This window comes from Anolis sagrei, chromosome 2 (assembly GCF_037176765.1).
Source record: "Anolis sagrei isolate rAnoSag1 chromosome 2, rAnoSag1.mat, whole genome shotgun sequence".
NCBI classification, from domain to species: domain Eukaryota; kingdom Metazoa; phylum Chordata; class Lepidosauria; order Squamata; family Dactyloidae; genus Anolis; species Anolis sagrei.
The window spans coordinates 285,688,962-285,707,415 of NC_090022.1; the positions used below are offsets into that span (position 1 = coordinate 285,688,962).

Here is an 18,454-nt window from a genome sequence, read left to right on the forward strand (position 1 = left end):
GCCCAGTCAGCCTACAGCCTTTTATGATTGTTATGGTTCTCAGCAGTCCCCACAAACTTTAAATTGGACAACTTGGAAGGCAATGCAAAGCAGATCATGGCAGAACAATGATAGTAAAGACAAAGCATAATTCATTTCATCCTCTTTTATCATAGGGGTTTGTGGAAAATCCAGAATTTCTGTGAAGGAAATAATGCTAAATCGGGTAGTTTAGCAATGGGAAGGCCCCTCTCAATGTACCAGTAGTGAGGATGATGGAAGTTGTATTCTAACATCTAGTGGAGTCCTTATAACTGGTTGAGACAAGGGTTATCAGTCTTCAGTTCTCCAGATGCTTTATCTTTCATCTCCCAAAAATGGTCATTCGGGTTAGTATTTATGGAAACTGAAGTTCAAAGCAGCTGGAGGACCAAAGGGTAAGAACCATGCTTTAGACAACCCAAGTTCTCTAGATATGTAAAGGAAAGGGCAGTCAACAGATTGAGGCATACCTTGTAGTGAGATCATGGTACTTCATCTTACGCAACTAAACCTAGGGTTCTTCATTTCTTATGCACAAGTTGTATTTTTTTCTCATACTCTGCTGAAACTTGTCCTTTTATTTTCGGCTAAGGTCCAACTAAAATTTACCTATCTGTAAAAATAGAACACATCTTCTTCTCTGTGTGATAACTCTTGAGGTTTTGGGAGAGATATTTCCTGTTTCTGGTTAAATGCAGTGTGACCTCCATGTTCATGAAGGATACATTCCTGGGCTTCACAAAGATACTTGACACTATGGATAATAGTGAACCTTATTATGCTCAATTGAACAAATGCTGGAGATATCAAGAGGAGGCTGTAGCTTACACAGGAGACCCTACATGAATTAGTGAAAGTGTTGATAAGAAAAAGTGCATATATCATTTCTGCAGATATTGTGGGGGAAGGGGGGGAGGATTCATATGTCATATATCCAGTTTCTTCAACATTTCTTTGTCCTTCATGTAAGGACACAAGTTCAGAGGAGAGCCTGGGGGGAGGATGGCCTTTGTCTTCCATGCAGTAGAGGCCATCCTTCCTTTAAATATTGTTTTATGAAACATGTAAGTGGTACAGACCTAATGAATTGTCCTATGATTCCATCACACAGCAAAGAATTTATATCATTGGTCATTGGGATATTTCCCAAGCTCTGCAATGGAATGAATGTGCCAAAAATGTTCCAGACACACTGAGCCATTGGCACAATAATAATAACAATGATGAAAAGGTATTTCAAATCCTGATAGCAATTAGGAGCTCAGGAGAAGTAATTTGTTTTTTTAAATGCCCAGAACATAAAAATGTAAAATAAAAGATAGCTTCAATTTATTATTCATCTACTTTAAAAAATATGGAACCCTCCCATGCTAATTTGCAAAATTAATATAGAACATGTTATGTAAGTGCATCAGAGTGTTTCAAATGTAATTGCACCATTTTTGCACACCTAGCAGGTGGGCGACAAATACTGGTATAATCTATTAAACAGCTAATTAGTTGCTTCAAGATGGAAGAGTCATGGGATTGTTTCCGACTGTGTTGTATTTAATGATATGAAAATGAACTAAAAGTTTGGCACGGTTACCTTATTCCTATTGCTTCAACCTGTCTAACAAGAACAAATGAAATAACTAAAGGAATTATTAAGTTAATGTTTTATGACCTAGAAAAGAGGGGATTTTTTTTAAAAAAAATCATTGGTTCTATTGCCTCCCCCAAACCTTTTACAGGACTTCTACTGCTTAACATCTACTATGAAAACTGTGTATCAAGAATGGTAACAATGACAACTGCCTTTTTTCTCTGCTCCTCTAAATCTCACCTGTGTAACAGATATCCCAGGGTCCATCCACACAGTACATTTATCTCAGGAGATCCCAGTTCAAAATGATGGGTGGCCAAACAATGCCCTCTGAAAACACAGGAGGAATCGCTACAATGCACTAAAAATGCAAGATTTTCATGTAACCAAACATCCAGTTCACCATGGAAAAAGAAAATGAAGGAAGACTGCCTTTTCTAGATGTCCTAGTCATCCGCAAACCAGATCAACAATTGGGTCACACCGTCTACAGAAAACCCACACACACAGATAGATATCTACATAAAAACTCCAACCATCACCCAAGTCAAAAAAGAAGCACCATTAAAGCCTTGGCAGACCGTGCAAAAAGAATCTGCGAACCCCACCTCCTCCAAGATGAACTGAACCACCTCAACTGGGCTCTCCAGGCCAATGGAGACTCCACCTCAGACATCAGAAGAGCTGCAAGACCAAGAACAAGCCACGAGAGTAAAGACGAAGATCCACCCAGAGGAAAAGTGTTCCTGCCATACATCAAGGGAACCACTGATCGCATAGGGAAGCTGATGAGGAAACACAACATACAAACAATCTACAAACCCACCAAGAAAATCCAACAAATGCTACGTTCAGCAAAGGACAAGAGGGATCCTCTCACCTCTGCGGGAGTCTACCGTATACCATGCAGCTGTGGACAAGTCTACATAGGGACCACCAAACGCAGCGCCCAGACACGCATCAAGGAACATGAAAGGCACTGCAGACTACTTCAACCAGAGAAGTCAGCCATAGCAGAGCACCTGATGAACCAGCCTGGACACAGCATATTATTTGAGAACACAGAAATGCTGGACCACACCAACAACCACCATGTCAGACTACACAGAGAAGCCATTGAAATCCACAAGCATGTGGACAATTTCAACAGAAAGGAAGAGACCATGAAAATGAACAAAATCTGGCTACCAGTATTAAAAAACTCTAAAATTATAACAGCTAAACAACAGAGAGGAAAAAACCAGGCACAGATTAACACCTCCCAGGAACAGATTTTCCCAGGCTCAGGCAGACCTTCAAATGCTAATGAAGGTGATCAGCGAAACATTCACACCTAACTGCAGCAGGGAAGAGCTCCTTGCCCCACCCCAGCCATTCCACAGATATATAAACCCATTGTCCTAATTCCAACAGACCTCATACCTCTGAGGATGCTTGCCATAGATGCAGGCGAAACGTCAGGAGAAATGCCTCTAGAACATGGCTCTATAGCCCGAAAAAACCCACAAGAACCTAGCAAGATTTTCAGTTGCTAGGTTCTGGCCAGAAAATGTGGATATTGGAATCTCTATATGCCCCAACATAGAGAAAATACAGGATTTTTATGCTGGTTTGTTCCTGGGGTATACATGTTGGTTTTTTGTAGCCTAAAAAACATGGCAATATTGGCATGAGCCACTTCATCCTCTGAAGTTTGGGACTCACAAACAAAGGTTTTGACATGTAATCAACTTTCCCAATGAGAAACAGAGATGTATAACCCAGGAACATAACCCCATTATTTCAAGGCACAAGTACATGACCAAACCTATCTGGGCAGATGGCCATGCAGCCTCTGAATTAAAATCATAATGACAAAGTTCTGTTCGTGTTGAAAATGTCAGTTTCTGTTGAATAATGTAGTCCTCACTTTGAAAGTAGGGGTCCTACTCCACAAACTTTGTTAGTGTGCCACAAATTTAAATGTGTGGAGGATGAAGTTTCTCTGGCCAGGAAAGGTTTTTGTCCATGAGTCAACTTTTTCCATGCTTTCAGGATAAAATCAATGAGGAATAGTTTTGTATGACCCAGGAACAAAACACGTACAAACAATTTGCATATTTGTATCTGTGCATTTAAAGTTTTTTTTTTTTTAAAAAAAGCTAAAATTTCCGGTGGATGTCTTGTAGTGGCCATCTTGCAGACATTGAAATTTCATAATGAAGTAGCAAGTCTGGAAATTGCAGGCAGAAATCCCAGGACCAACAGATCTGCTCTCAGGGATTATTATTTTTTTTGCCTCTCATAGGTTTTGTTTTTGGGTTTTTGGTTTGTTTGTTTGTTTGTTGTTGTTTTTTTGCCTTTCATGGAAAAGCCATAATTTGGTGCTGTCTGGAAGCACTCCCAGTGATTCTGATAAAAACCATGGGAGCACAAATCAGCCATTCCTGGTTGATTTGTGCCCCTGTCAGACCAGAAATAGATGAAATGTGGTTTGGAGCAGAAAAATGGCAGACCTAAACGAGTAGCATAATGCTTGGGGGCTTGGAACCTACTTTCATCTTGTACTTGGTAATTCTTGAACAATTGCTTTTCTTTTAGTCTTACCCATCAGATCAGATCCTTCATGGTAGTCCTACCTTTGTCAGGAGACTCTATACAATACTTCTACCTTATCCTTTTCTGGTGGCAGCAATGTTTCTTTTTTTCTTTTTTTCTTCAGCAACAAAGCCCGATGGCTCCCATCACACACTGGAGAACTATTTTCAGGTTGGCTCTGTGGCTCAACTGGAGCAAAAACTCTTTCATTGCCAAAAAGTCACTGCTGGCAGCTGCTGGGTGACTTATTGTCTTTCCATAGGGAAAGATGGGTCAAGTCAGCTTAAGGAGACTTCCTCCCATCTGATGAGGCATGGGACAAATCAGGATGTTACAAGGCATGGGGCGACAGGTACCCATGCTCCACACACAATTCCAGCGATGCATGTGACAAGGTGAAGAGTCAGCAGAGTGTCTCCATAAGACCAAATTCACCCAGCAGTCCTTAAAAGGGATTCATTCCCTCAAAGACACCAAAGATTGAATATGCATGTAAAGCATGGCCTCAGCAACAACTTTCCCATCACCCACTATAGAATACAATAATTTAATTTGATCTCAAAAATATAAGCATTTTTTTTATTTTTCTGGATTTTTTTCTTTATATTGCAAAAAGATGCAGAAGAACTGAAAAAGATTGAATTTAGCCTTTTCCTCCTTTAATAGTCCACAGATGAGTTAGATAGCAACTCCCATCAACCACCACTGCTCCCTGAAAAAAATTGACTTTGTATGAGTTGTTCTGAATCTGTTAAGCTCCTGTTTAGATAATTCCAGTGCACTTTACATATGCTGTGCAAAAGAAAATGAACGGATTTGAGAGCAAAGAAATTCTGGCATCTCACTAGAAGACAAAATATTAAAATGAGGCTATTATACTATGGACATACCATGAGACATCATGATTCAGTTGACAGTAATTTGTTGCTTACTTCCAAGCTCTTTGTTTTTGGAAGTATCATTTTCTCAACTAGGGAACTCATATCCAAAGGTAAAATCAATATAATAAATCTAGACAGCACAGTATTGGGGAAGGCTGATTTTCTTGCACTAAATAAATCATAAGACTCGACATTCTTGGAGTTATGCCATGGCAATACTAGGTGCAAATGTGTTCTTGTCCTAGGAATGGAAAGACTGGGACCTGAGCATTTGGCGTAAGGCTGATTGGACCTATTCTCTTGAAAAATGAACTACTCTCAAAAGAGATATTGCTATTTTGCAAAGGAGCATGCTGATAAATTGTGATGAAGTATCAAAGATGTGCACTGTAAATAGAAGGCATCTCTCTTCATGCTGACTGACAATGCAACATATCCAGCAAAAGACTCAAATAAATGCCTCTGTATGAATGACTACCTCAGCTTGATAAAGGATGAAATAAGAAAAACAGATGGGAGCCACAGCAAAAATAAAAAGAGGCATGGGTATAGACAGTACAGATGAGGTCAATGAAGTGGGAAAAATGTTAGGATGGCTAACTAAATTAAGGAAACAAAATGAGAGAAAATAAAAGGATTATGTAAACAAATATAAGATCAATGGGAAAATTGAATGCAGACTCAAATTTAATGATCCCATACGGTTATGATCTTATTGACAGACACCGCTTTCCAAGGAAACTTCACTAAACATATCCAACCCCAATATTATTTATTTTTCTCCTCTTCAAATCCATTTGATGTTTCACACCCAACTTAAGTACCACATTTGTCTGAGAAGCTCAACACTGGTAAAATTTAGAAGCAGCTATAATCCACTGTCACAGCTGGGGGGATAGGTGGAATTGATTTCAAATTGATTTTTTCTAGAACCCATTTATTTTTCTCCAGTACTACATCTCAAATGAGTTGATTTTCTTTCTATCACCTTTCTTCATTGTCTGTTATCACAACCATACATAATAATATGTGTTTCAATGATGTAACCACTAAACATCGGAGTCATGTACTCCCAGGAGGGGCTGCAGGGGAGGATCCAGACAAGCACAATCAAAAGACCCAAAAACCTCAACGGTGAAGCATGCAGAAGATAATGCGGTACAAGTTATTATGGCTGTGGAGGTGGGAGAATGCTGCAATAGATAAGAAGCCACCATCCTGTTAACCATGCTGTTGGATGTGCACCTCATTCTGTGAATACTGTGTGTTGATCAGTTGTGCACTGACCTCCACACACTAAAACTCCTCACAAACAGGCATCTTCCAAGATAAGTAAAACAAAACCAACAAAGGTCTCAACGCGATCAGCAAGTGGTGACAGGGGAAGGACTGTGAAATCTGGAAGCCCCTAGTCACAGATTGGCACATTAATGGTGGATGATATGGATTCAGTCATTCTACCTCAAGGTCTGAGGCAGTTGAGTATTCCAACAGCTGTATCTACAACTGAACAACCATTTTAAGGATCCATTCTGCTCACCCCATATGGGGAGGGGGCTAGAAAAGGTACCCTAACATTGTCTGCCTCTCTCATTCCTGACTATCGCACCACTTCAAACACCCTCCTTCTCATAACAATTAGAGAGTCTAAGCAACAGCTCCAGCTCCTTATGGGCCAAAAACATAAGGCACACATCATAGCTGACTGGAAGCAGCTGCTGGAGGCATCACAATCAAACGACACCAAGAAATTCTGGTCAATAGTAAACAAAACAAACCACCCCCAGGAACCACCCAGAGCAGATGGGCCGAGCACTTCTCGAAAGTGTTCGCTGGAATAAACCCTCCCCAAGAAAATGAGGACAGTGGAGAGCTAGTGGGTCCAAGCTGGGAGCCAGTTACATCTCAGGAAATCATCGACCTGATACACAACCTAAAGACAAACAAGGCCCCAGGTAGCGATGCCATTATCCCTGAAATACTGAAGGCAAACCCACTGTGGTGGGCAAATCTACTACTAACCCTGTGGTCAAAAAAAGAAAGATAAACTTTGGAACATGGAATGTACAGACATTGTTGGACAACACAGACAGTGAACACCCTAAACACAGGACTGTTATTATTACAAGGGAGCTGAGGCACTTTAACATTGACATAGGAGCACTTCAGGAGACCTAGAGAGCAGGTGAGGGACAGCTGAAGGAAGAAAAAGAAGGCTACACCTTCTTTTGGAAGGGACTGCCCGAAGGAGAATAAAGAACATACGGAGTTGGCTTTGTTATCAGAAATGACCTAGTAAAGCATCTGAAGTCATTCTTTAAAGCATTGGCATTAATGAACGACTCTCAACTCTCCAAATTGACCTTGTCAAAAACCAGCAGGCAAGCATCATAAGTGCCTATGCACCAACAGTAGATGATGATGACGATATCAAGGAAAAAAAATTATTGTTGCTGAACACCATCCTATCAGAGATACCTAAGGAGTACAAAATCATTCTCCTGGGGGATTTTAATGCAAGAGTTGGACGAGGCCAGGAACTATAGGAAAATACAGGGTTGGAAACAGCAAACCAAATGGCATCCTGCTTCTCACCAAATGTGCAAAGCACAAACTGGTCATCACAAATGCACTCTTCTGCCAGAAAAATAAGTTTAAGACATTATGGAAGCCCCCCTGCCCCCCAAGTCAAAGAATTGGCACCTCTTAGACTATGTAATTATATGTGCCAGAGACCGCTGCAATGTGCTCCTAACTAAACAGGTGCTGATGACTGCTGAACAGACCACAGGTTAGTCCGACCCATGATGGCAAAATCAACAGTAAAGCAAGTGGTTAATGCTGGAAGTAACCATTTTATTCAGTGCTTCTGTGCTCTGGTTTCCTCGCTTGCAGCTCCAACAAGTGTCTTACAAGGACCTTTTGCCAAATACGCTACTTTCATGTCTGATGTAAGACTTTTGCTTTGCTTTTAGGATTTCTCTTCTGTTCCTTGGCTGCTGTTTGTTAGATATTATCATTTTGCTGAAGTAAAACTTTTTTAGTTGCTTTACCTCTCACTGTAAGACTGTTTCTGGGGCAAAACAGGACATTGTACTCCAGATAGATTGTGTCTCTCTTTCTCTCTCTTCTGAGTGGGCAAAAAGAAGCAGGGACAAGCTTAGGTTAAATACAGGGTTACCTGTTTTTGTTTTGTTTTGTTTTGTTTTGTTTTTGAGAGAGCCCTATAAAAATCTATGGAAACTTGTGATTCCTTGGAATGCAATTAGAAAACACTGGTCTAACCTTTGAGAGATGGCACAAGCCTGTTAATATAAGACAGGTGCACAGTCACTGAATGTGTGCTGTTGCATACTTCTATATGTAAGCTTGGCATTATGGGGACTGTGAATTGTCACGCAAAATTACTGTTATTCTCCAATAGCAGGAATCATTCTGTCCTTTGGAGTTATAGCAATTTGACTGACAATTCCTGTGCATGCCTCGGGTTAATGTCAGAACTGCTATTATTGTAAAGAGAAAAATAGCTCTTTTGTAAAAATATAATGTATAAACAATAAATGACTCAGTATTCTAGCCATGCACTTAAGGGAAACTACATTTATTTTTTTTTCACACTGCAAGCTTCAAAGTTCACAGGGCCAGAGGCAGTTCTCACCACAATAGAAATCTTAAAATGGGTTTTCAAACTTTGCTTTCCTTCTTTTTTAATTAAAAGCGGCATTTTAAGACCAGTGTTAAGAGCTATCCCTCTAGCAAACAGAAGATGATATTCCTTATAGTAGCAGAGTCATTCAGTGACTAATGCCTTGCTTTTATCTGCAATTTCATGGCAGTTAATACCTTTAGAAATATCTGCAAACAACTGAACCAGAGAAAATATTGAAAACCATGCACACAGCCAATTCATCTGTGTCTCTCACTAGAAACACAGATAATATTTCAGACAGTGATGAGAATTGATCTTGTAGAACAGGTCTTTTTTTGACCATTTCACTATTATATTCTATTGCTCTGCATTCTATTGCTCTTTGTTCCTGTGTATGGCTTCTTCACACAGTCCCTGACCCGGGCAGGGCCTGTCGAACGTCATGTGATGGTGCTCGGCCATCACCATCCCCAAAGTACTTCAAAGGGGCAAGAAGCCCCAATGTGATGTGGTAAGTTACTGAACAGGTGCCTTGAAGGTTCTGACTCTATTTTTGTGCCCTTTTACTTTTGCTCTTCCTCTGTCTGCCACTGATTGAAGAATGTCTCATCCAGCAAGACTTGTCCTTGTTTGTTGGTTTCAGATAATGTCTTGTTGCAGTCTTCCTTCACAAAATTTCAGTACAAAGTTCTTCTGGCCCTCAGACAATTAGGCCTGATTGTGTGTGTTGTTTTTTTATTTGTTCAGTCGCTTCCAACTCTTCATGATCTCATGGACCAGCCCATGCCAGAGCTCCCTGTTGGCTGTGGCCACCCCCAGCTCCTTCAAAATCAAGCCAGTCACTTCAAGGATACCATCCATCCATCTTGCCCTTGGTCTGCCCCTCTTTCTTTTTCCTTCCATTTTCCCCCAGCATCATTGTCTTTTCCAAGCTATCCTCTCTTCTCATTATGTGGCCAAAATACTTCATCTTTGCCTCTAATATCCTTTTCTCCAATGAGCAGTCAGGCATTATTACCTGGAGTATGGACTGGTTTGATCTTCTTGTGATGTGTGTGTGTCTTACAAAGGAAGCTTCCATCATTGTCCATTGTTTTTGTTTACGATGTAAACTCTTCTCTACCTTTCACTTCCAAAATTGCTTTTCAATAACTTTTCAGATACCAGAAGCCATGCATTTTCTTCTGACTTTGCTTTCAGCAGCATGAGCTGAACATTTCAGTTACAGAGCAGCTATGGATTCAGACACCTAGAACAGTTTTGAAAAAACCATCCTCCTTTCCACAAATGGAGATAGGCACCATAACGAGGGAGCTCAAGAGTCACTTTCATTTCTTCAGTAGTGTTTTCATGTTTTGGCAACTCTTTTTTTTTTTTTAAAAAAAATAGGGTATTATTTTTGCATAAGTAAGGAGACTTGGTGATATTTGGAAAGTGTTTTATGGCCTGCAACATTCCAAGTAGCATTGACTGGGAATGATCCTAGAACTATGAGAGGTAAGGAAAAAAAACTGACACATGGACCATTTGCCAGAACTTTGTGACCAAATGTATGTACTGAAAACTAATGAACATGCTAGAATATACCTTACAACGCAACCTTGTCTTTAAAAAAATCTTCTGAAATCAGTCAAATAATAAGTTCCAGATCCAGTAGGAAAGATCCAGTCACCATTTCTGTTTCCAATATTCTGACTTTGTAGCGTTATTTTTCCTCTATGTTTACAGTCATTCCAAGGACCCATAAATAGCATCCTGCCTCCCTAAGATGGCTTCCTCAAGGACTAGAATCAGAAATGCCAACTTTAATTAAAATGAAGTCATTGAGGGAAATAATGCACATTTTACAGTTTAATAACAAAGGAATACACTCTGGGCATTGTGTACTTCCAGAGAGGTGACAAAATAAAAGAGTCTTCATATTTAAATTGTGTCTCCGCTTAGGTTTAAAAAATAAGAGAATAAATGAACAAATGAGAAAAACAGAAATATACAAAAAATAAATATGATAAACCAGCAAAGCCTGGCCATCTTGGACTGCACGGTAAGAATGTGTATATAGATAACTTCCTGCAGCAGACTTCTATAAAACCATGTTTAGTAAACAGGAATCCTGATATTGAACTATCTGAATCAATGACCTGATTTGGTAGAAAAAAGTTTACATTTCCTTCATGACATAACAAGAGTGAATTATTTGCAAAATATGCAAACCATTTCAACTATAGAATTGTAGTAGATCATAGAGTTGGCCACCAACATTGTCGCTTTTTAATAGAAATAATTATTTTCAATTTTTCCACTTCCCAAGATACATCAGTTTTTCTTCCCACAATAGTAAAACATTCAGGACATTTTTTTCTCTTGCAAAAGGCAGAAAATGCACCATAGTGTTTCAAAACTGCACTTTTTCAAAAAAACTCGAGCACCTTTAGTCAGAACTGTACAACCTTCTGAAGAACAGCTGCACAGTTGTAGGTTTGCCTCCAGCCATTGCTCTTTTTGTTTGCAGAATTTTTTGAGAAAGAGAGGCAAGACAGCAGATAAATGTGTGGATTTGACATAAGGAATTAATAAAGAAAGGTGTATTGCATCCTGAAGGTTTCTGGTTGGTTTCTTAACCTTTCTTCAAAGAAGAGCCAAGGCATGAAACAAAAGCCATCATCAGTCTCTTTTCACTCTCTTGTTTGGAAAAGCCCCAAACAATGGGTTGCTTGGGTTCTGAGTCTTTGCTACCCTTCTTTCTCGATCTGTCTGCCTACTTGGGTCCCCCAACTCCTTCTCATCTTTGCTAATTCATTTCATCATTTCCAAGGTTTATATGGAGGAAAAGTGCATTTTAGAGTAAGAGATGGAATACCCTAGTTCTACTTTTCACAACAAGATGCTCAATATTATGGCTTAGCATTCAAAAAATGTTCTACTTCATTCTCTACCTTTAAATGTTGAATCATTTTGGGGTCTTATAAAATTATGCAGTTTCAGCTTGTATTCTGATAATGCAGCATTTAAAGAGGTGCAGAATTGACAAAGTAGCACCATTTTACAGTGCCAAGAACAAAATAAAAATTGCTAGTTGTGGGAACCTTTTTAAGGACTGTTTTCATTCTCTTTGATTTTCCCAAGTGATCGGGAACATAGCATTCAGGAAATCTTGACTATGTTAGGGAAATTGTTAAATACCCATTTGATCTCTAGTCTTTGGGAGCTATGCAAAAACATTAGGGAAGTTTTTGGGCCCAACTGATCTTACAAAATGTTTCCACACACATGAATTTAATTAATTTCTAAATATTTATTGGTTTTAACTGCCTTTTAATTTGGAAAATTAATATTTTAACATTATTATAATTATATATAATTTTAAATTTTGTTATATTTGTTTTACTGTATATCATCCAGATATCTTTCAATGGAATAAACATATTTTAATAAAATCAAATAAATTAATAGAGTTCAGATTTCCTGGATGTAGAATGTTGATTCCTTCACAGTATATAGAAAGTTACTGTTAGTCTGCTACTTGGAAGATGCACATTCAAGTCCTTATGTAACTCAGCTGTTGACCTTTGGTCAATTATTCTCCCTCAGTCTGACTTTGTGAAGAGCTGCTATGAAGTTTAAGTGGAGGAAGAGAGAATATATTTGCAAAATGGACTGCTAATGCCTCTCATGCCAAAACAAGAGTATCAGTAGCCCAGTAGCAGTAATAAGGCAGCATTATCATTGTTAGGATTTAGTGTCACTGTCAACTTGAAAAAAGCTGTCCAAGTCCTATTTCCTCTCCCAATAGATTTTGTACCTTGGATAACTCTTTTAAAATCCAGGAATTGACACAGTACCCCACTGACATGAAAGCCTTCATACCCATCTGCTTATGTCTCACCTTGTGCTCATTGCAGGAAAGATGAGATGTAAATGCAATACCTGTAATAAATAAAAACACACAGCCACATGCACAGAACACATGACTGGAGAATAGGCATCCATTATATGAACCTACCTGTTGACACTTTCCCTAGAGAAGTACACAGCATATGCCTGGATGGTTCCCTTCGCCTCCGCAGGGGGACGCCAACTGAGACGGACAAACCGACTGGAGACCAAAACAGGGACCACATCTCGGGGAGCAGAGGGGAGGATACTTGAACTTGGGATAGCTAAAGAAGGGGAAGGAGAGGAATACGTCAGAGAGGCTGGTGGTACAAGGGTTTGGGGGCTGGTGGGGAGAATTGTTGTAGGCACATCTAGAGTTTTGAAAAAACAAAGGACCAAGTGGATCAGGTTGGAATAAGATGAACAGAGGAAAGAAGAGACAGAAAGAGAAAGAAAGAAAAAGAGAAAGCTAACAGTAAAACCAATCTTGAAAATACAGATTCTTTAAACATAAGAATTGTTTTGTAACAAAAGCAGAAGCTGTGGCTATGCCTTCTTGATCATCCAACAAAACTAAGTGCACTTTCCCAGGGATGTACATAACTCTATATTGGACGGTGACCAAAGGCTCTAGACTTCTTACATCCAATTAAACATCCTGGCAGTTTGATATAGATAGAAGGTCTGGACACAAAGTAAAGATTTTTCCTTTGATAGTCAGAAATATATAACAAACATCAAGCCAAGTTTACCAAACCTCATAGCATGATTGAACAAAGTGAGACAAACAAAACAAAATAAATTATTTTAACAAGTTAGTGCAGACTGAAGGAAGAAAAGGAGAAAATGTCAATATTTCTTAAAATTTAAATATCTTTCCACAGCTTCTTAGTTTAAGATCTTGGACCAGAGATACCATGTATTTCCCCTCTCCAAAGGAACACCATCTCCTTGTAAGAAGAGTGACATTTGTAATTTATATTACATGTGATATTACTAATAATATTACAGTATAATGGCATAGTACAATATAGCAATATATAATACTGATATTGTACTATGCTAATAATATAATATATTGCATGTATATCTATCTTATAAGCCTCTCTGAGTCCCCTTTGGGGTTAGAAGGGCGGCATATGAATGCTGTAAATAAATAAATAAATAAATATGTTAAAACCCTTCATTCTCAAAGCAAACATCAGGGCCCTAGTTTCCAATCTTGTGCTCAGATGTTGTTGGATTTTAATTTCTCAGAGACCTGGTCAGTGCAGTTGATGGTGATGGATTCTGAGAATTGTAGTATAATTCTATTTGGGGACAAAAGGCCGGGGACGATAACTAACCTAGCCAGGTTTCGAAAGCATTGAAACCATGCTACTTTTAATATAACCATCAGGAAAATAATGATTACATGTTGTGGCAAAATGAGTAACATAGATGAAAGAGATCTTATGACCAGGGTAAATATCAGAATTTACTAGTAGAGTGGGATTTCCAGATCTTTGAAGGTTCAGCTCTGTGGCCCCTATGGATGCCAACCCCCCCCCCCCCCCCCAAAAAAACACCCAGATTATTATGTCCCATACTTTTAAGTGAGAGGAATATGTGTGTGAATGCATTCACATTGACATCATCACCATTTTATGCAATGATCTATGGCTGGTGGAAATCATGGTTCCAGAGCCAATGGATTCAAAGGTTCTACTGTACTAAGAACTGTCCTGCAGCCATCTGCTTTGGTCTAAATAAAATAATTGTGTTATGTTATGTTACATTATGTATGTTACATTATGTTATATAATATAATATTACATGCTCCAGAATCCTGTTTATTTGTTATACACGTACAAGACCACATATGGAATCAGTTGGAATATCCTTGTTCAGAAGAAAGGCTAAAGAAACAATGCTGTGCATACAGCTCCTCTGAATGCACATTTGGTTGAACAATGTTGCAATACATTAACAAAACAGAATTAAACAAACAGTCCATGAAGATAAAGTTGATTTTAGATTTGAGGTAAGATTCGAACTATTAAATTATATATAGCTTGTTGACCAATAATCTGACTTGAATAATTTGAAACTATTAAATCGTAGAATCCATGCATTGCATTTACCATATACAATTGAGTAACTCATAATCCAAACTTAGAAGAGAAATAATAACCTGGTCACAAAAATCTAAAATAATATATAGAAAAAATTTCTTTTGAGGTTCTCAGATATCGATGGAATCAGAGAAGATCTCAGCTTAGAGTCATGATTCCTATATGAAGTTCTGCCCAATCTTATGCTGGCTATGCTAGTTGAAGCATGCAGGGAGATACAGTCAATACCAACAACAAAAATCATTAACATACCCAATGAAATAATTCAAATGAGGCATTCAACAAGATCTTTTAGACATATCTAAGTCCCATTGACTTCAATAAAGATTACTGCTCTCAAGCACACAAAAGGTGGCAGCATGAACCAGGATATAAATGGCTCTTTTAGAATAGGCTGAAATGCTACTAGCGGCTGTAAGTGATCCAGGTATCAGAGTTGAATCTGACTTCAGGTGTCACTTCATGCATTCTCAAAAATTTGTGCAATTGGGAATTGAAAAATGAAAGAGAAAAGATCATTTCATCCTACTTGATAGAGCTTTGGCCCCATCCTGCACCATGTTCTGTTGAGGCTTAGTTATATTATCCCCATCCCTACTCCAATCTGGCAAAAACTGTTAATTATCTTTGTAGCCATCCTCGATGTGCAATACATCACAGCCCTCAGCTCCTTTACTTTTACCTTATAAGATATTGTAGTGCTTGCAACTCTACTGAGAGTCACAGAACAGGGATAAACAATTGCAAGAGATGAGGGAAAATAAGGCGGGGGAGGGGGGCACAAACTTGGAACTGTCCACTTCTGGTTTGCTTATTTTTTCAACAATATGATTATTGTAAGGTGAATCACCACTTCCATATGGTGGACTTGGAAATCTGGATTTGTTGAGGACCATTAAAATAGCTTTTGCAGGCTACATGTAACCCTAATGCCACCCTTTGCCCTCTCTGACATAGAAGTTGAGTCGCTAATTGGAAATCCTTAAGGGTGTGATCAATCATACAACATTTAAGAATACTTTCTACACTACTGAAGTACACTATAAATCTATACAAGTTCGGCAGTGTTGCTTTCCCACCAAGGATCATAGAATCATAGAATCTTAGAATTAGAAGATATCATAAGCCATACAGGAGTGCATAAATAAAACACTCCCAAGAGATGCCAATTCAACCTCTGTTTCAGACCTCCAGAGATAGAAAGTCCACCAATGTCCAAAGCAACTTATTCCATTATTCCATTTCCTAATGCTTAGGTGGAATCTCTTTTCCACATTCTAAGGTTCCCCAGCCGGTGAATCCCTGGCTGACATTTCTCTGCCTGGAGACAGCAATGCCAATTGATGCCCTCAGCCAACCAGGGTGTGGATCCAGACCGGTCCCTCTCTCCGCCAGTCAAGGAGGGGAGCGGGAATTTTGAATAGCTGTCAAATTGTATAAGACATCTTGCTTCCTCTGTATGTTTTATGCTTCTGCTTTTTGAAGCACCAACTTTTACTTACATCCACTTCAGCTGAACTATACCTCTGTGGCTTGTCTTCAACCTGGTGAGCATTCCTCTGTCCTGGTCCATTCGATTTAGCTAGCGCTCACTGGGCATGGATCCTTTTATCTGTGGTCTTAGTTATCCACAACAATATCAGACAAAGTGAAGCATCCCATGAAAACACTCTGAGAGCCCACATCTTCAGAACAACCAAACTTCTGGGCCTACCCAGGGCCCTTCCACACAGCCCTATAAATCAGAATATCAAGGTAGAATATCCCACAATATCTTCTTTGAACTGGGTTATCTGAGTCCACACTGCCATATTTTCCAGCTCAAAGCAGAAAATATGGGATTTTATTCAGCTGTGTGGAAGGACCCCCAGTTATATGGACATTCCAGGAGAGTTAGGAATAGATACGCATGACTTATTCTTTCTGTTTTCTTTGCAAATTGAAAAAAAATGCAAAGGAAGAAGGTCAGGCCCTTCTGATTTCCATGAGGTCATTTGGCTGATCTAATCGGAAAGTGCAAGAACAGAACATTCAACACCAAGCGTACAACACTCAGGGACAAAAGAGAGAGAAAGAGAACAGGATTGCTGGGCAGGTCATCACAGGGGCATAACTTCCTCTCATAAAACAGTTTATTAGTGGCTAAGAGGAGCTGGCATGCTGCACAGAACAGAATGGGATAAATAAATTGAGGGCAAGACCTAGCACTTCTAAATATTACATGTATATACAAAGTGGAGAGAGAGGGAGAGAGAAACTAATGCATATTGCCCTAACAAGCCATTACTACAGCTATAATGGCTGACATTAGATGACACTGCTTTTTTTCCTCAGAGACCTAAATGCACACACTTTGTCAAGATAATGCTAAAATAAGGCTAGTGGACATTTATCCACATCACTTCAAAACTCTGTGATTTGTACGTTGAGTAATGCAAAGAAAAAGCGGTGAAGTTGTTAGGAAGTTTAAAAGCTTCCTGACCACACCAATAATACCAACACTATATCCAGACCTACTCACATGAATAATCCTATGGAGAAAAACTGTATGTTGATTACATCCCATCATTAGTTTCAACAAAGAACAACTACTTTATTTATTTATTAAAATAATTATACCCTTTCCTTTATCACAAGATCTCACAGTGGCATACAATACAGATCAGTCAACCGAAGCAGTATATCAATCAATGACACATTTTAAAAAATAAGATAATCTAAACAATACATAAATAAAGTATCAGCCAATGAAATGTGTTAAAACAGATTTTAAAAGTTATGACCAAATATAAATGATTTGGGATGCAATGTAGAGTTGGTAAACTGAATACAGATCAGGTCAATGTTAGATATGTCATGATTAAAATGTAGACTTTTTCCATGGAAAAGAGAGGGGGAAGGAATTTCTTATCAAGACTATTAACCAACCTTTTAAGCCCATCATAGACTCTTTTCCGAATGCCACACCACATTTTTTTTCTGATTGCATCCCTCTCAGAAGCAAATCAATAAACAGACTGACACTTCAAATGTTTCATTGACAACGTATTGAATATCAAGAGGCAATCAGTGATAATGTCCAACAGAGCCACTCAAGACATGGATCCTAGTTGAACAATTTTTCAGCCAATCAGGAGCTGGCACGGGTTTCTTCTCAAATAAAAAAAAATGTTCTGTATTTGCAATTATAGTATGTCAGCATGTTTAAGTGCTTTCTCCACTGACATTCCCTCTGGCCACTGAGAATAAGCCCAGCATTTGAACTTCTAGGAAGCTGAATTCACTCAGCATGGATAAGCTAACAAAAAATGGAGAGTATTGCCAGTACCACAAAGCAATCATCATTATGTAGCACCTGAGTATGTGCTAATAATACACACATATACATAATGCTTTAGGTGGTTCTACAGAGCCATAATGGGTTGTATTATGGCTAGACAGTGGTGCTGTAACCCACATTAAGTGGCTTACTATAGCTTAACTCGCATCAACCTGCATGCGTTGTGTGGATCCATGTAACGTGATATGACCCCACACTGCATGAAATGGCAGTGCAGAACCACCCTTAGTTGCCAGGTATGATATCTGAATGCAAACTCAGTTAAAGTGAACCCATAATTAGTCTATATCACTCTCTCAGCTTCAATCTTCCAAGTGCCACATATATCAAACTTCTCGAACATTTGTTTTAAAGTTAAACATTGGTATGCTCATTTATTTAGTTGACTAGGCTGGATGCAAAGCTCCTAAA

The 18,454-nt window shown here is 38.9% G+C and overlaps 1 protein-coding gene across 4 annotated transcripts in view; it reads right to left on the bottom strand.

Annotated features, from left to right (window-relative positions):
• Window positions 1–18,454, bottom strand: part of DCC (DCC netrin 1 receptor) — a 1,101,219-nt gene that overhangs the window by 322,313 nt on the left and 760,452 nt on the right. For 2 of the 4 annotated variants that reach the window (XM_060761267.2, XM_060761265.2), the window contains exon 8: window positions 12,717–12,873. In XM_060761267.2, coding sequence (XP_060617250.2) covers window positions 12,717–12,873 — 157 coding nt within the window. Of the gene's footprint in view, window positions 1–12,716; window positions 12,961–18,454 lie in introns of all 4 variants that reach the window. The other 2 variants (XM_060761264.2, XM_060761263.2) reach the window with 1 other exon arrangement.